The sequence below is a fragment of the Sceloporus occidentalis genome, unplaced genomic scaffold (genome assembly GCF_023333645.1).
Source record: "Sceloporus occidentalis isolate IW3139 unplaced genomic scaffold, rSceOcc1.0.p SCAF_234, whole genome shotgun sequence".
NCBI classification, from domain to species: domain Eukaryota; kingdom Metazoa; phylum Chordata; class Lepidosauria; order Squamata; family Phrynosomatidae; genus Sceloporus; species Sceloporus occidentalis.
Genome location: NW_028317214.1, coordinates 165287 through 183550, shown reverse-complemented (window position 1 = coordinate 183550; position 18264 = coordinate 165287). Strand labels below are relative to the sequence as shown.

The following is an 18264-nucleotide window of genomic DNA, read 5'->3' as shown; positions in this document are numbered from 1 at the left end:
TGAGAAACACCATCACTGGAGACATCCCACGGCATTACAACGCTGACAATCATGTTATTAATTGATTACTTATTGCTAGTGACACTTATAACGCACATCATGCACACAATACAATTCATCTGAAGCCCTTACTGACTTTCAATGAACTTCAGGCATGTAATGCTGTATCCCAGTGATCGTGCTGATGGCTAACCAAAGGGTTAAGTTAATGTTTTTTGTTTGACTGTAACTATATATATGAGATACATTTATTTTTATATCTATATAGTTTGGTATATCCTGTGCAATTAATATAACATGTTTGGTTTGCCCTCCAGCGAGCTGGTGTCTGCGCACACTAAATCGGATAGAGTACCTTTGTTCCAATGGCACAGGAGAATGAGGCACCGAAAGACAGAATCCCCAGGTAAGTGCGTGACTGCCACGCCAGCAGCAGTAGCTGGGAAACTGTTACTGGACGATGATGTCATCACTGGCCCTCATAAGATTCGCTCTAAATACAGTTCTTTAAAAAAAAAACTTTTTTTTTTTTTTTTTTTTTTTACCATTTAATTCTGTGCCTGATTCTATAATATAGTATTTAATAATCATTAACAAATACTGGAATATCTTTGCTAAAAATAGTCCTACTACCTGCCAAGTGTAGGGTGAGATCATCATGAACTAGGGAGGTAAGCTGTACTTTTCTACTGGTGAATGGAAATTGATAGAAACCATACACAGGGTGATGTCTGTTTCCTGGTTTTACTATTACCGAGGAGGGGCCAGCCCTGCCCTTGCTCTCGTGGCCATCCCTTCTGTTGCACCTGTTCTACAAATGCAGATGTAAGGAAAGATCAATAAAGCCATGTCTGTGTTGACTGCTAAACATACAATTGGCTCTTTCTCTGTCCGATCTGATGCATTGTTAATTAGCTGAATATGTCATAAAATCCCACAGGTTCTTCGTGGCTTGTATTGCAGTTTTGCTTGAATCTCTGTAATATTATAGCTTGCTATGCTTATACCATTGGATTGTCATAGGCTGACGTTTTCTAAAATTCAATGGACACTTATGAAGAGACCGGTTTCTTGTTCATTTTAGTTTGTTCTTTGGAAGTCCCTCTTCCTTTCTGGACATATGCACAGATTTGTCAAATTTCATTTACAAATGAAGAGGTACAGGTCTAGAAAATACATTAGATGTCTTGTATTTGTTCTGTTCTCCCTCTTTGAATATCACGTGTTTGCTTGGAGTATGGCGTGACCTTTCATGCTGACATAAATCTGACTTCACTTTTTCCCTTACTGCTTGAGTGCCTCCTGCACATCACATCCTTATCAATTAGTGTGCTTTGTGATGGGAATAGCAGTCAAATCCATCAACAGGACCCAAGGCTGACGTGGTTGTTCTGGATCAGTAATAACTCTTCACCCTTACAGTAGGTGCGTGCTAACTGCGGAACGCTTTGGTGACCGAGTAAATTATTTTCAGGTATCCAAATAGACTTTGTAACTATGTTTACCGGTTGAGCAAATTTGCTAAAACGTCATGGTTGAAGAAACACCAAATTTCTCATCTTGGTAGCTTGTAGAAGATTCATATATTCCAATAAGGCAAATGCAGGGCCACCAGAGGTTTGCACTTTTATTGGAAAATGGTAGTTAACTGTTAACTGTAGATAATAAACTCTTTTGGGTTCATTAGATAGCTATTCTGTGCATGGCATGGATGGCAGGTAGGCGCTTTAAGATTTATTTTTTATGTTCTTAGTTTGTAGTGATGATGATTGCTATGGGATGAGTTTCAGTGGTGACTTGTCTCTGGATTGTGTGACAATGGAGGTGTTTTGTACTCTTGTTAATGATAGGTCTGCTCTAGTGATCTGGTATGTGTTCGTTTTAATCTTTTTGCAAGATCTGTTACCTGCCACCATACATCTTACTTATAGTGTCCATTTAGGAAACAATGGAACCATTAGCTGTCAAGGAAGCAATAAAAAAAAAAGAACCTGCAAGCTTTATATGTTGTCAAACTACTTGCCAAAGCATCTAATTCTTCCTGTTCATGAAACACTGCATATGTAGCACTCCCTCGACAAAGGTCAGATTTAAAAAAATCATCCGTTTTGCCGAGTAGTTCTGAGCTGATTATGAATACAGATGCATTTGGTTTTTGGGGACTTACAGGAGTTCAACTATTGTGACAGCATAAAATAATAGAATACATTAGATGATCATTTTCAGTTAGCCCATTACAGGTAGCTTTATAGACACTTTCATTTTTGGTTAATATTATTATCTTTTATTTATATAGCGCCAACAATTTACGCAGCGCTTAATACAATACATATATTCAAGGGGTACGATGGCGAGAATTGACAGACTGACAAACCGATTCATTAGGTGGAGAGGGCCCTGCTCGCAAACTTACAATCTTGAGAATATTAAATCTTGTAGCCTAAAATTGGGACATCCCTTTCACAGGCAATGCATAGATTGTATGCTAGTAGACCCAGGCCTGTTATTCCAAAATAATGATAGTACAATATAGTAGTTTGTCTGTGGTCAAGTTCCTTGACTTTGATACAACTTATCAAATAATAATAGCGCAAGCTCTGCTCTTATAGAAGCTTGTAAGATGCACTTGGTCAAAACAACTATACAGGTAATGCACATTGGTGTTTTCTTAGTTGGACTGAATTCAGTCCTTACTAATGTTAACAATAAATGTTTTTATTCCTAGAATTGATCCCTATGGTTTTCAAAGGCCTGACGAATTTGATTATGTGTTTTATGAAGACTTCAATTCCAGATACCTTACAATTCTTACCAGGAGGGCTATAAAGTGGTCCAAGCTCTTGCAGAAATCCACAGCTGTAGAAAAGAGCATTAAAGGTATGTTCTTGGATATAAGACCCACAAATATGTGGATTGAAGGGCTTCAAACAAATGTGTAGCCCATGCTTAAATTGTATCTCCGTATTAACCTCTGCCACCAGGCTGAAAATTAGCTCTATCACACTCTCCGCAGACAAGTACTTTATTTTTATTTAATACATGTGTATATGTCAATAACTCATGTCCACAAGTAAGATTTCAACCTATGCTATATTTCTGTTTGTTTGAAACTAAAAGGAAAGTACATTTGCTCCATGGCAATGAGACTTCTCTTTCCATTTATCATATGCCTGACATTAACTAAGCTTCATGTATTTATCTTCCCTGAAAAAGCATCTAATCATTTCTTGGATTAATTTTTTTATGCATAGTTCATCTAAGATTGATTTAATTTTATAAGAATCTTGGTCCTTATTGTTGCCTTGCTTTCCCCCCCTCTTTTCTCCAGTTAAGCGGTATATTAGGAAAGGCATTCCTAGCGAACATCGCTGCAATGTATGGATGATCATTAGTGGGGCCCAGGCTCAAATGGATCAAAATCCTGGATACTATCAAAGTGTGCTGGATGAGGGGAAAAGAAATCTAAAACTTGAGGATGCTGTTCGTACCGGTAATATCTCTGATTTCTGTTTGACTATACAGTTTGGAGTAGAGGGTTAAGGAAAAGCCTCAAAAAAATCCTGATTTCAGTGTTGTTTTTTTTTAAAAATGTCCACTCACAATGATGGCAACCATGGGAGTTAAAGTGGCTGTGATGTTCCAGACTGGTACAGAGTAGGTTATCATACAAATACAAAACAAATTGCTACGTAAATCCTATCATTTACCTTTGTGGTAGGTGTTCATCATGAGGTAGCTGCTTATTTATCTTGTATTGTTACCTGCTGTAGTCCATGGCATACTCCATAGTAACTGATGTGGTCTTCATGTTTTATTTCCTCTTCAGATCTAAACAGAACATTTCCCGATAATGTGCAGTTTCATAAAACCGCAAATCCATGTTTACAGACCAACTTGTACAATGTCTTGGTGGCTTATGGGCATCACAATAAAAGCGTGGGGTACTGTCAGGTAATCTGTTTCTCATGCTATCGTTTTCTAAACTGTTACTACTGTAAATTCCATAATACAGTCTGTTTATCTGGTATAACATGTGTTTTGAAAACACAATTTATTCCGAAGTGGTAGATATATATATATGTATAGATATGGATATATTTCTATATAGGAACAATCTGAGCATAACGCGAAGTTCATGTTCGCTTAACGCGTGATCTCGTCCAAGTGAAACAGTAGGGGGAACGCAGAAAACTCCACCAAACCGCATAGGAACTCACGCTTACCTCACACATCTGCCAATTGCACCAATCTGTGTAGGAATACATAAGATGCACACATACGCTCACCTCAAACAGCTACCAATTGAATCTCGCTGCATAGGAATAAACAAAGCACACACATGCACTCGCCTCAAACGGCTACCAGCTGCCATAGTGCACCATGCCAATCAGTGCCTGCAAAAAGAAAGCTTCAAGTATTTAGGTTTTGACAGAAATGAGAGAGCATGCTATTTTTGTGTCCAAAAACCACCTCTCTGATACAGCCTCATGATCAGGGTGTGATAGCAGCATTTAAGGTAAACATGTAAGATGTTAGTTGCTGTTACTGAAGGTGAGAATGCAGGAACTATTATAGAATCCAGGCTGTGTTCTAGCGAAACAGGTTGCATTTGATGAGGTAGAAAATGCAACCGATCTCTCTCTGATCTAACCACAGAAGACTTGCAACAGCTTGGCCAAGTAGTGGCTGAAGATGACAATGGAAACCAGAAGGCTACACTACGGCTTAGTCATTTATCAAGTGTTTTAAGTGTTATTGAAATGGCAGTTACAATGGCTTGTAGAAAACTATAATGCTGTATGTAGTAGAATAGTCGTTTGTGGCATCTGGACAAATTTGGAACCATGAAGGCCACTTCTGCATGAAATTAACAGTGGGCCAAACCAGTTAGCATCTGGGGTTACAACTTTCTGTCCAGTTTCAGATAACCCTCCTTTAAACACTTCACAATACCTTGCAATCCGACATCCACAGGCAAACTTCAGGTCTTTTTGCTTTTCAAGTGTCATATTTTGGTGGCTATTGTTTCTTTTACGCATCAGGCCCCTGCCTAATTTTTCTCTTAAGCCCTCGTAAGATTTTGCATTGTTCTGCGGTTTGTAGCCGCACACATATATCACGTTATATGAGAACTGACTGAATCTGTAAAATCAGGAAATTCTATGATTTCTAAGAAATGTGAGCAAGTGAAATTTATATTGCTTTGATGATCCATTATAGTGATGTTATCTTGGTTAAAATACCTGTGAGATAAACTAAATTTGTAGACAGGGTTATTATACCCTGTAGGAAGACTTACAAGCTAGGCAAGTGTCCCCAGTGTGTGCCATATAAACATGCACAGTAACTTCTTATATAATACAATCATAGGACTCCATTAGAATGTACCCCATGAATTTATGTCCTACAGGTCAAGGACTAATCATTTAAGTCCTGCCTGTGATCACAGTTGGTTTTTTTGGGGGGCAATAAGGATCCGACTGGAATATTCATGTAAGATTTTCTACAGTGAAAATGAAGTAGCACTGTTGTAATGCTGTTTTATGATGGCAAAACATATTATAGTTACCGGTATACACCTATGGATTAATTGTGTGCTTAGCATATGCCTTTTAATTAAGCGGCTATAAAGCTGTGGTTTTGATTATGTGCTGTGATTACATTATCTTGCCAGGTTACAGCACCCCTAATAAAGGCAAGTCTTGACTTATTAATTCTGTTTTAATATGTTTTCAGTCTCATGGTTATTGGCGCAATCGGAAGTTTTCAAGGCGTTACTGAGTCTACAAGGTTTTGTTTTTTTTATGTTTTAACTGTATTCAAGCTCGGCTGTAACTGAATTTGTCAGCATACCCAGTAGAGTAAGTTATATCAACTGCTATCTGTAAGGTTCCCACCTAATGAATTTTCCACTTTCCCAGGTACCAAGGGATCCCACCAATACTTTAGGTGCTTTTTTGCCAGTTCACCATTAAAGAACATAAGGCTTATAACAGCAATCGGTTGCTATGAATTTAAGTGGCGTGTCAATGGCAAGGTGATTAATACTGAAGGAAATGTGGGAGGACAGAGGCAATGGAAACCATGTGGCTGCATTGGACCTCTAAAAGTGTTTAGATCTGGAGTGAGCCATGTCTCCCACCTTAGAGTAGACATACAGAGCAGGCATCCATTGAGTTGTGACCAAATGGTCTAGAAATATATATTGCCATTCTTGCCAGCAACAGCTTCTAGAATTAATTTTCCAAAAGTTATAAAAACAATCCGCGTTATGGTTGTTCATGCAGAACAGTTGATTTTTCCATTGTGCTCTTTAAGCTTCTGCAGTTTTGTTGTAATTTCAATTGTCTTCCTTCTAAATCAAGAAGGTTTCTTGGGCACATTTAAAGGTCTATGCTCTATAGGCCTGCCTTGTATACCGAAGGTGCAAAAAGGGGCAATTGACCCAGGGCCACCGGAAGCAAGGGGCCCCTGCTTGCTGCGGTGCACAGCAGGAGCACAGTTGTGCTGAGTGGTGTGGGGGGCCCACTAGGTGCATGGGATGGGGTATTTGCTGAAAACCAGACCTAATTTCTGGAGAGATGGGAGAGTTGGCATTCGATTTCCTGTCATGTGACAGGATCAGGCAGTAAGAAGCTGCATTCAGTAAGTGCAAAATGCAAGGCTCAGAATCTCTGTGTCAGGAACCTCACCCAGGAAGATATAGCTACGAGAAAAGAGATACTCTGCAGGTTGTGGCATGGTTTTGTGTTTATGGAAGTCAGTGGAGTTTATTTACTAAACGGGCTTGTGGGAGTCCGACCTGGACTGGGCCGCTTGCGATGGCAGGAACTCCGCAGTTTCATGTAATGCAATAAAAGCACACACAGCGCACTGCTACTGCGGGGTAACGTAAGGCAGAATTAAGCGACCCCACCTCGGCCTCTCTTTGGAAACCTTCACCAGCCTGGTGGTTTCTGGGAACTAGAGGTCTGGGACCTCTTTATTCCATGAAGTTGTAGGGGACCTAATATAAATAATAAAGACACTACACAATGCATTTGGATGAACCAGGCAGTGGAGTTTTATTTAGTTTCACATTATATACAAAATTACTTTCATATAACTTGTAACCGATATAATAAACCAAACCACTTTAGCCCTTGGCACAAGCCCCAGAGCACTTACTAAATCAAAAACACCAATTGCCAACCACCCTATAAGCCAGCTGGAATAACTTTAAACATCAGTTCACCCCATTGAATTGTAGGGTAACCATACACTCATAAAAGCCACTACAATAAAACAAAATGTTTTATTTTTTTTTTAATAAATAAAGAATAAACATAAGGGAGGGTGGGAGGGCGCATTTTCATCAGGTCTTCCATCTTCCGCTAACCGCTTTGCCACTGCTCACCAGTCTCAAGGACAGTGCAGTATCGGCTCAGTGGTTAGCAAGGTAAGTAAAACATCTCCCTCATGAGCCCCTATTTATAGTTAAATTTCCCGCCCGAAGCGCAGCGCGAGCTAGGGCTCGACCAACCTAAACGCGGCACGAGGCACCCGCGAGACACTAAAAAGACCATTTAGTTATATAACGCATTTTTTTTTTCTTTATCTCCTGACCTTTATTTGAACCCTGTAATCAATTGGTACTAATAACTAACCCTGTCCCCACAACCTCATGTCAGCCTGCCCTATGGTTGCAGGCTTTATCAGGATTGTCCTGGTCAAACCAGGGCAGCACTAGCCCCTCTTGATCTGCCCCTGCTTGTATGGTGATTTAATATCCAAGGATCACATTTTACTTGTATATAAGCATCTTTGACTCTTACCAAAATTCACCAAATCTATTTCCAACCACACTCCTCATCCTGAAAACCGATAACAAATCTTGCAGTCGGCCACAGTGCAGATTATAAATATTTCACGTTTCTCTATGTAAGCGACAGGGCTAGGTATAATGCTGTGCGAATTGGTCAGCATCCCAAATGAGATGAAGCATTGTTGTGTGCTGGCTTGGTGATGAAATACTTGTGAATGCTTCTGTGGCAGCGTTCTGTCTCCATGGCTGCACTTATTTTGTTAATTTGGCAGGCTGTTCGGGTTTAAATTCTGCTTCACTAAAACACAGGCCAAGTAAAGTGTTTGTGAGCCTGTTGGAAAAACTGAATGAAGCTTGGAAATTTGAATCCCTCTCAAAAAGTCTGGTTATATTTCTTATGCAGCCATGGCAAAAATCCTACATGCTTGTGTACAGTATACACAACGGTATTCCATGGAAAGCCCTTGTGTAGCTTCCATTTTATCCATGTGTCCCCTTAGGCTAATTTTGTTGCATATTCTGTACAAGGTTCTTTTACTAGGAATGTCTAAAACCGACTTATGTTTTCAAGGGGAGCACTTGACAAGCATTTATCCTATTCCAATTTTGAAAAAATGACGTAATGTTTGCCTAATTGCCTAGCTGCGTGAAAGAAGAAAGGTTAGGACTACTGAGGATTGCAAATACGAGTGACTTTCACTAAGTCCCTAATTAACTGTATATGCACTGGCTTTGGGTGTATTAGCCAACAAACTTCTGATGTGCACAAGAAACCCATTGCGATTGGCCTTCCATAGTTTGCAATGAAGTCAGAAATGTTTTGTTGCCTGCATATTTTTAACTTTGTAAATAAACACTTGGTTGTTTGGCTACTGGGGTTTTTACTTAACTTGTGCAAACAGTCCAGTTGTTGTGGTCATGTGTTCAGGTGTGGTCTCCAGATGTTGTACCCTAATATTTGTATTAGTGGCCTACAGACATGTCGTCCTTGAACATGGGTCACTAAAAGTGTATCTCTAAGTGATGGTAAGCGTCTCATGGCTAACGTGACTACCTGTGAGAACGAGAAAGCTTTTGATACTCTGGCCTTAAGGTTGAGGACGTAGGGAAGCCTGAGGTTTCCTTATGGTGGCCCCAGGCTAGATTCACCTGGGCGCTCACCACTTGGGGTATACCATAGCACAGAAAGGGGTTGGGCTGGGAAGAGCACCTTGAACTCAGACGCTGCCTCTTTTTTTTTCTTTCCCTGCACATTGGTTCAGAATTTAAATAGTCACTGAACAGAAACTGCATGCCACAGGGGAGCTACGTTTGGTGGAGTATGTGGCCTTTTTGGCTCCCACATCCCTTTTTTGAATACTTCAGTAGTTCCTCTCTTTGGAGAAGGGCCAAAAAGATCCAGCCCTCTCTTGGTTCTTATCATAGGGGTGGGGAAGGGGCTACATTTCCCTTCTGGAGTGTGGTCCCAGAGGATGATGATTGAGGACCTAATGTTCCTTTGCAGCATTACAACCACACAGGCACCTTCACAAAAGTGGTTAAAACAAGACACATCAAGCTTTGTAACTTAAATCGCATCTCATGGATGTGCCTGTGTTCGAGCATTAAATGTTCCTGTAGTGTTCTAAAGTTAGCCGTCTTAATTGATCCCATTTCACTTGGTGCCGTTTTAGATTAGTTAGGGAAAAAAAAACTGTTAAATCCTCTATTCCTCAAGGATTAATTAAGTGCCTGTTTTAATTGGCCAATATTAGATGTTGGTGAAAGCAATATTGTAATATTCAAAGCAACGGTTTTTGTTCCTGGTTAATGTTAATTCTGTTTCCTTGTTCCAAGGAACCATATCACAATTAATCCACAAATGTGCAAAAAGGATTCTGCTGGCATGCAACTGGATGCTCTTCGACATTTTTACCTTTTAGTGGCCTTGCAGCTTTCCCTTGCTGATTTACTAACCCCTCCTGATTTAGGAAGCTGCTTGACATTTTTTCACAAAAGATGAGTAATTGTTGATTTCTTTTAACATGACTTGTGGTTCAACCGCATGCTCTCTTATACTGGCCCAAGGTGTCTGCATAAAACCATGGTTTGGCTTTTAATTGATTTAATGGGGACATAGGGAACTGTCTACCTTTTTATATAGAAAAGCAGGATAACTTTTTAAGGCAAAAGATAATGAAAATAACATTTTATACAGGCATTATGGCGACTTTCAGATGCTTTGACTCTGGTCTGACTTGAATTGGGAAGGGAGTTCAGAAGTTAGGGTTGGTTTCTGGCCCAGTATTGCAGTCTCTCTTGGTGATATAAGAGAGTGCGTGAAGACCAGGGCCAGAAATAAGTTTAACGGATAGAAAGAAGAGAAAAAAACGAAACTGGTAAATAGTCTCATTTCATGTGGTTTTTTTTTGTTTTAAATCATGTGCATTGGGTGTTACTAAGCTATGATTTTTACTTTTTGCTACATGTCCCACCTGCCCCAATTTTGTCACAAATGCCCATTGAGCCAAACCTCCTCCTGGAGGAGCAGAGACAAGGGGGATGATTAGGAATCTGTCATGCACTGTTTCTTGGCATTCCTAGGTCATGCACCCCAAGCTTCAATAAAACATTGCCAACACAAGCTTATGTAATCTGTTCTTTATCTAGAATATATGTAGTAAATTTAAATGACAAGTACTGCCGATTTATTGTAGTCTTTGAATTCTGCACCAAAGAGCTTGTCGAGTCAGCCTACTCTACCATCTTGATCTGCTCTTCACGGCGGAACAGTTTTGTACAACAAATAAAACTGTGGAAGACTAACCTTTTGAAATAAGTTTTAAAGGGTGGACTTCTGCTTCTTTTAACGATTCCCAAACTTTGGTCATAGGAGTGAAGAAGGTCCCCTTCATTGCAAAATTGTGGAACTCAGCTGGCTCTCTGTTTTTACAGTTCTGTCTCTATACCAATATATCTAGCTTATATGTTCGGTAATGTTCAGTAATTGCGGAAATTGTAATGCTACTTTTTATTTTCTTTATTACAGGGTATGAATTTTATTGCGGGATACCTAATCCTGGTTACAAAAGATGAAGAAAAATCCTTTTGGTTGTTAGATGCTCTAATTGGACGCATTTTGCCTGGTATGTTAAGGGTTCTTCTTAGAAGCATTTATCTTTTCAGCAGCTATAGATATAATTTGTTGTTGCATGGAGTTATTTATAATGTGTGTTGGCAGACATCTGAAGATACTACTGTTATCTAAATTCCTCAGAAAACAACCAGCTCGGATTTCCTAAATGTGTGTATTTTCTTCCAGGGAAATATTTCTGTGATAAGGTATAGCCAGAGTTCCAAAAATAATCTCTGTCCACTGATTTTACCCCAGCATCGGAACTCCGAATGCAGTCTTTAGAACCAACTAAATTCTTTATATATATATATATATATATATATTATTTGGGTTCATGAAATGATAGGAGAGGGAAATAGGTGCTGAAAGACCTAGTAAAAAAAAATGCTCTGGTCCTGTACTGTAAAATAGTCCTGGTCGTTAAGGGATGAAACTCTCCCACCATCTCTTTCCTTTAGTGTATTAATCCCAAAGTTGTCGAGGTCTTCCTTGCCTTTATCAGAGCAGCTTTGTATGTGAAAGATCCTGATTGCAAAGTAGCACCACAAATGGCTTGGTTATCGCACTGTTCTATTTCACGGTTTGTTTATTGTCGTTTAGGCACAATACCACCCATGATTCAAGAAAAAAAAATTCAATTACAAATGTCATAAATACTCCTTATAGTGAGACCTCCTTATTGGTTAGACAATTGTGAAGTTTGACCTTAACATTTGTTATTTTAGTGTGTACAATGTTTTTACATTGCGCGTCACCTTTATTTATTTATTTTTTGTGGTTTTTGTTGCAAATATAAAGTTTTATAATAAGTTGGGCCTGTTGCCTACGTGAAAGTGGCTCCTGCACCCAAAGTTAACACAATGTGTCGCCTACATATAGTAAATTTAACTTTCAGTTAGAAAATATGAATACGTGCCCAAATAACGCCAGGTTTACAGTGGTTTTGTATAGCACCTAACAGGAGTGCACAAGGGCACCTGTTCCCACCACTCGCAGCGTTTACGGAGACGGAGCTGACCGGCGGGAGTATATATATCGCTTGCAGGGAAAATGCAAATGAGAGTATTTTGCAGTACCCACCCATACATTTGCAAAAGACACAATGTAACATCAAAGTGCATACAGTGGTTGGGGGTCCCTTTGAAGTCGTAAACTCAGATGGGCAGCAGCCTGTGCCGGGCAAAGATTATCAACTGCAGGTCTCAAACGGAGTCTCTGAAAAGCGAAATAGGAAATGTGATGTCGTACTTATTTCTCATCACTATAGCCAATGACCAGTGACCTTTTCATCTCCAGAAAATATCTACTAACGCCATCGCACTGTACATGTTGTGGCTGTATCTACACCAGAAAGGTCTCCCAGTTACATATCAGAGACCAAGCTAGGGGGTATTCTTAGCTGCCCTCGCAGAACTCCCAGTTAGACCCCTGCACATTTCTGCTTATCGGAGTCCTTAAGAACATCCCCTTTGCTTTTGCTCGTAGCCTTCAAGCCGTGTATTGTATAATATATTCTGGTTTTTCCATCCCTGTGGTAACACATGTTCAGTGGCAAAGGTATTTAAACACCATTTAACCTGCTTTGAAGTGTCTGCTCCTAACCTCAAGGTGCTTGTCATTAACAAGCATTGAGTCAGAGACTCGAAATTAGGAATTTGAAGGATTAGCATTTTATTTCTGGCTACCACTGATCTGCAGATTGCAATAAGTAGATTACAAGTATTAGTATGAGAAGTGGAAGCTTTCGTTTTGGCCTCTTTAGAGACTGGTCGCAGCACTGCTCCCCGTTAACGCTTGACAGAACTCTCACACAGATCGCACTTGCAACCCATCTCAAATTTTGTGTGCAGATCCAGAAAACCATTATTACTACACAGTATAGTTTCAAAGGTTTTCCATATAGCCCAATTTATCATGTAGTGCTGTAAGCTCTCCAATGTATGGTGGCAACCTCAGTCATTGCTACATGACACACATCATTTTCACATGTTGCCGACATCTCGTATGTGATCTCACACACTGCAGGCAGCACTTTATATTTTCTGGCCAGCAACATGTGAGAAAAAAATGTCCTTAATGTGGTCATCCTGCTGCAAGTATGTCTGTCTTTTTTTTTTTCCCTTTTCCTCTTGATGCTGCCATTTTTAATAATAAAAGTTAATTTGAGTAGGCAGTTTTCTGTTGGGGGGTTTTACTTTATGTATTACTCTTCAGTCTTGTATCACTAAGACATTGTTTTGGAGGTTGAATCTGTTCAGTGAATATCTCCTAATCTGATTGTGTGGCTGGATATACTACCTAGGCTAGGAGATAAATATGATGTGTCTTAGATCCCTTGAGGTCACTTATAAACACCTGCCTTGTTACTGACAGAAGCCATTGCTCCACAGAACAAGCCCTTTCTAAATCTCATACAAGAGACCGTTCTTTTAACATGATGGTGGATTTCCAGTGATCAAATTCCTCAAGCGTTTTCAGGACTCGGCAGGTATCAGGTCGTCGGTTGAGCACAACGCACGATGAAGCATAAACCAAAATTCTTTCCCTTATACATTTAGAAGTGCAATGTATAAATATTGTGCTTTCTGACAATCAATCTGGGAAAACCTTAAGTTAATTGGTATGTGTTCTGTCATTGAATGCATTGTGCAAATTGTATTCAGGGACCCTCCAGAATTACGCCCATGGTCCTCCCTGAAGAGTCTACCTGGCCCTGTTTTAGATTGAGCTTGCGAGCAGGGTCTTCTTTAGATAACTGTTGTGGTCGTGGCCTGTTTTATGCAAAATTATGCTAATATTTAAATACACAATTTAGACAAAACACATCTAACAATACAACAATACATTTGATTCAGGAATACAGTTAAATTATGTAAAGACGAATACCAACAGATGTTATGATATATAATGATATACTTTATTAATACCTCTAGCGGTAAAAACAATACATTGAAAAAGGTGACCATAACAAAGTTACAGACAGTCAACAATTATATTCTAATAACATTGTAATAACATATGTACTTAACTTCAGAGAGTATCGGCATATCGAATGACTCCTTTGGTGTTCAGTTTCCAAAATGGCTCTAGATACCAGGATCATATAGAAGACTTTAAAGGATTCTTTCAGTAGTTGTTTTCTAATTCTTAGTTACAATACTAGGCACTTAACTAGTCCTAGCTTCTTGGCACTTAACTAGCCCAAGATGGAAGAGCAGCTATTTCATACTTTTCTCTGGCAAACTTTTACAGCTCCCTTAGCTTCTGCCATGCTGCTTCCTTCCTGTCCTTCCAGTCTCCTCTGCCCCTCCCCCTTCTTCCTGGAGTTCCTGATATCCCATTGTTCCTGGCATAGCCCACATGGCTTTTCATGTAGGTAGCCATTATCTATGGTCTTAGATAAACAATAGATGTACACATCACTCACTCTCTAGTGCTACCTGGTGGTAGAGGTAAGGCACTTCTTAAACAATAGAACTAATTGGTATTGTAATGTATGCAACAATTAGAGTGGTTTATCCAAAGGGAGATACAGATATTGCGTCTGTGACGTGAATCACTAATAATGGACGATGCAATCCATGTCCACAACAATAACGTAACTGGTACTTTCTCTTTCAGCAGGTGCCCATAATCAATTAATCAATTAGATCAAGAGATTTAGTCATTTTAATAAAATAAAGGTGTTATTACCATTAATGTAATTCATTGATAATAGCCGTGTTAAGTTAAACTATAATAACAATGGATTTATATATTGCCATCACATTGTGCAGCACTTGGATTTATTCTATTAGAATTGGGTATTATTAGCAGTGTTGTTGGTAGTATTGATTATTATTATTAGTAGTAGTATTTGTTTTTCTTTTGTGCAGATTACTACAGCCCAGAAATGATTGGTCTCAAAACCGACCAAGAGGTTCTGGGGGAGCTGGTGAAGATGAAGATTCCAGCAGTGGCTGATTTGATGGAGAGAAATGGTATGATGTGGACGTTGGTGGTCTCCCGGTGGTTTATTTGCTTATTTATTGACATCCTTCCAGTAGAGGTAAGCTTCTTCATTCCTCCATGTAGAAGAATCCATGATCTCGGCTTGTTCTGTTTTGTTCCAAGTGACAAACACACCACTATTTCATTTTTATTTTATGTCGGCTGTATGAAGCCACATATTATGACACTTTAAGTGCCAGCAATGTGGGAGCTTTGGTTTGCCAAAAAATTGGTGCCCACACACTCGCATTATGAATAGATGATGGAATAAAAAAAGTCTGTATGAAAGGACTGCAGTCATGTTCATCTATTACAGTGGAAGTCTCCTGTGTTTAAATGCACAAGCAAGACTTCAATAAAAAAAGGAAAGCTTTGCACTTGAACATGAATGAAAATAAAAAAGTTAGAATGAGAATCAGATCCTGAATATGGCTGCTTGCTACCATGGAAACCAGTGAAAATTTGAAGCATTCAGGATGCTGGTAGCTCATCTATTGTGAGACCAGTGGGCCAGTATGTAGAAAATCAACAAGGTCTGATCCTTTTTTTTTTTACACGCGGGGATTGGTAAATGTGATGAAGGAAATCTCGCTTTCCCCATAAAATTGTAGGGGAAAAAACAGACATGTAATTCATCCTAGCGGTCGGAAGCCGAGTCCACGTGGATCACTCTTGTGTTCAAGCGCCACCTAGTGCACATGTAGTCTTCTTGCACAACTATGACGTTACCAACATGCCTTGGGTAAAAAGCTTTCAAAATTGATTGAATACAATTCGTGAATGACTGGTTAAAATCTTGTTTGAATTAATTTAGTTTTACCTATCTGTGTAGCAAGTAACATACAGGCTATACATAACCCGGGTAAAAAAAAATAAAAAATAAGGTTTTAGGCAGCTTCAGTAAACAGAGAAACTCTTTCCCTGCGCTTTGTATAGCGATGAAAATGAAGCAGATCCTATCACATTGAATGAATAATTTTTTTTTTTGCATTTTCCATAGACAGTGTTGCGAATATGGGACTGCTTATTCTATGAGGGATCAAAGATTATTTTCCGTGTGGCCTTAACACTAATCAAGCATTACGAAGCATTCCTGTTAGAAGCCAGAAATTTTCCTGATATTTGTGAGAAGTTCAAAGCGATTACTAAAGGAAAATTTGTTACAGAATGCCACGACTTCATGCAGGTAAAATATGTGTATATTCACACACGTATATGCAGGGGCATACTGTAAAGATGTGTTATTAATAGAACAGAATAAACATTTAAAGTTACCTTTTAATGTATTTTGTGCTGCTTTTTATGTTTGCACTGGCAGTAAACTATGAATCGCCAAAATATTTTACGTTCTTTTTGGATAAACAGCGTGTTTAATACCCCTGCTGTGTCATGCATAATATACTTGTGTATATATTATTTTAGCCTAGCATGAAGTTCCACTCCCTGGTGAGATAATTTAACAAAAACATGATTGTCAGATTAGAGATTCTTTGGAGTGTATATTCACTGGGGTGTGTACGCATATGTGTATGTGCAGAATATATATAATATATATATATATATATATATATGTGTGTATGTATGTATGTATGTATGTATATATATAATATTATATATTACACCGGATTGGCCTGATTTATAAGCCGCACCCTTAAAGTTTGGTGAAATGGTAAAACAGGAATACATGTATTTTAAAAAAAATTTGGTATCTATTATGCAGTTATATAAAAACAGAAAACCAATAGCCATTTTAAGCTCCCCCTTAATTCATAATGCCCCTTTTCTCCCCAGATATGCCACTCCGCCGCCCAGATATGCTTAACGTACCACTATGACACTCTGCCTCCACAGATATGCTTTATGCCCTATAAATACCCCATATATAGTGCTGCGGGGAAGCCTCCTCTCTGGCAGCCGATGAACGTCTGCGTTATACGCTCAGACAACCTTCGCTGCTGCTGGCACCTCTGCCGAGGCTTCTATGGTGGAGCACTGGAAGGTCATGTAATGCCGGCGCTCCTTCATAGAACCCCCGGCAGAAGTGCCGGCACCAGTGGGGGTTGTCTGCATCGTGCAGACATCCACTGGCTGCCAGAGAGTAGGATCCAGGTCCCCTGCAGCACTGCGGGAGGTCATTTAGCAGGGCTAAATGAACAAGAAAAAAAAACACCTGCCCAGCACCTGGAACTGCATGTACTGGGTGTTGGGTGATAGGAATTGCGCACCCCTGCGCTAAACCTCAATTATAGGCCTACAATTGGGCCAATGCGGTGTGTGTGTGTTATGTATATATCTGTATGAATATATATATATATATATATATATATATAGAAAGATATTTGACAATGTGTATTTTATTGCAGAGAATCTTTGTTGAACCTGGAAGTCTATCTCGATCTGCTATTACCAAACTCCGAGAAAAACACAAGTCGACACTACTCACTCAGGAATAATTCAAGAATTGTGATCTTCGTGAAATTATGAATTACACATTCCATTACGACTGTACAGATTAACCCCCTACAAGGATATGATACAAAACATGTTGTAGGATTGACCATGAGGGGGGAAAAGATATCACTGACTGTTAGCCGAGACCAACCCACCTGCCTTTAAGTGCTTAATACTTTTTGTACTGTACTTTAGTAGAAACTATATTTTGTGATTTTGTAAATTTACTTGAAGCATGTACATTTAATCTGTTAAGACTTGTAAATCAGATCTATATTAAATATTTATTTTCAATGTTATTTCCTGTCCTGACAGACTGCAAATTTATCAAATATATATTCACTGTACACAATACAAAAAAAACCCACTTATTTTAAACTTTTTTTACGTTACGGTTTATTCACTAGCCTATGTAAGGTCAATTTCATTGACTTTATTATGAGGGACCAAGCCCAGTGGGTTTCTTATGCAAGCGGGGTCTAGTGGATCCTGCATTACCAAGTTGTGGAAAGGAATTGTTTTGTATTACCTGTTTAGTTGAATAATCCCTCATGTACCAACAGACACCCAGTATGAGCGGATTGTGCACCTTACGGCACGCTCTTGTGCATTATATATGTAGCTCTTGCCCTTTAAAACGCAGTCCCTGCTTAATATCAATCTCTGAGGTCCACAAACTTGAAACACATTGAAGGACTGATCAAAACTAGAAAACAGAATGGGCGTCCAAAGCAATTTTAATTTCTGAGCCCCAGGTACGATTTTATGCCATACGAGGGACAGACAACTGACGATAAGAGGCAGTAGATGAGACAAGCTAAGCAAACTACCAAAGTAGTTCATGTGGTATAAGGCTGCCAAGTGTAGACTTGCATGGCCTGCTTCCCATAAAAATCACTTCCCC

At 39.2% G+C, this 18264-nt stretch overlaps 1 protein-coding gene across 1 annotated transcript; it reads left to right on the top strand.

Moving 5' to 3' along the window:
• Positions 1 to 365: 365 nt before the first annotated feature.
• Positions 366 to 17362, top strand: LOC149276544 (growth hormone-regulated TBC protein 1-like). The gene is made up of 9 exons (XM_089503487.1): positions 366 to 406; positions 2726 to 2877; positions 3329 to 3490; positions 3827 to 3951; positions 10833 to 10929; positions 14541 to 14543; positions 14795 to 14967; positions 15910 to 16095; positions 17273 to 17362. The coding sequence occupies exons 1-9, from the start codon at positions 366 to 368 to the stop codon at positions 17360 to 17362; spliced, it is 1029 nt and encodes a 342-aa protein (XP_089359613.1).
• Positions 17363 to 18264: the final 902 nt, after the last annotated feature.

What these genes read in the sequence shown, in the direction of transcription:
- LOC149276544 (XM_089503487.1), top strand. Translation starts at nt 366, where the DNA reads ATGGCACAGGAGAATGAGGCACCGAAAGACAGAATCCCCAG. An exon ending in AAAGCGTGGGGTACTGTCAG is followed by an intron (nt 3,952 to 10,832) that starts GTAATCTGTTTC and finishes TCTTTATTACAG; the next exon opens with GGTATGAATTTTATTGCGGG. An exon ending in AATGCCACGACTTCATGCAG is followed by an intron (nt 16,096 to 17,272) that starts GTAAAATATGTG and finishes ATTTTATTGCAG; the next exon opens with AGAATCTTTGTTGAACCTGG.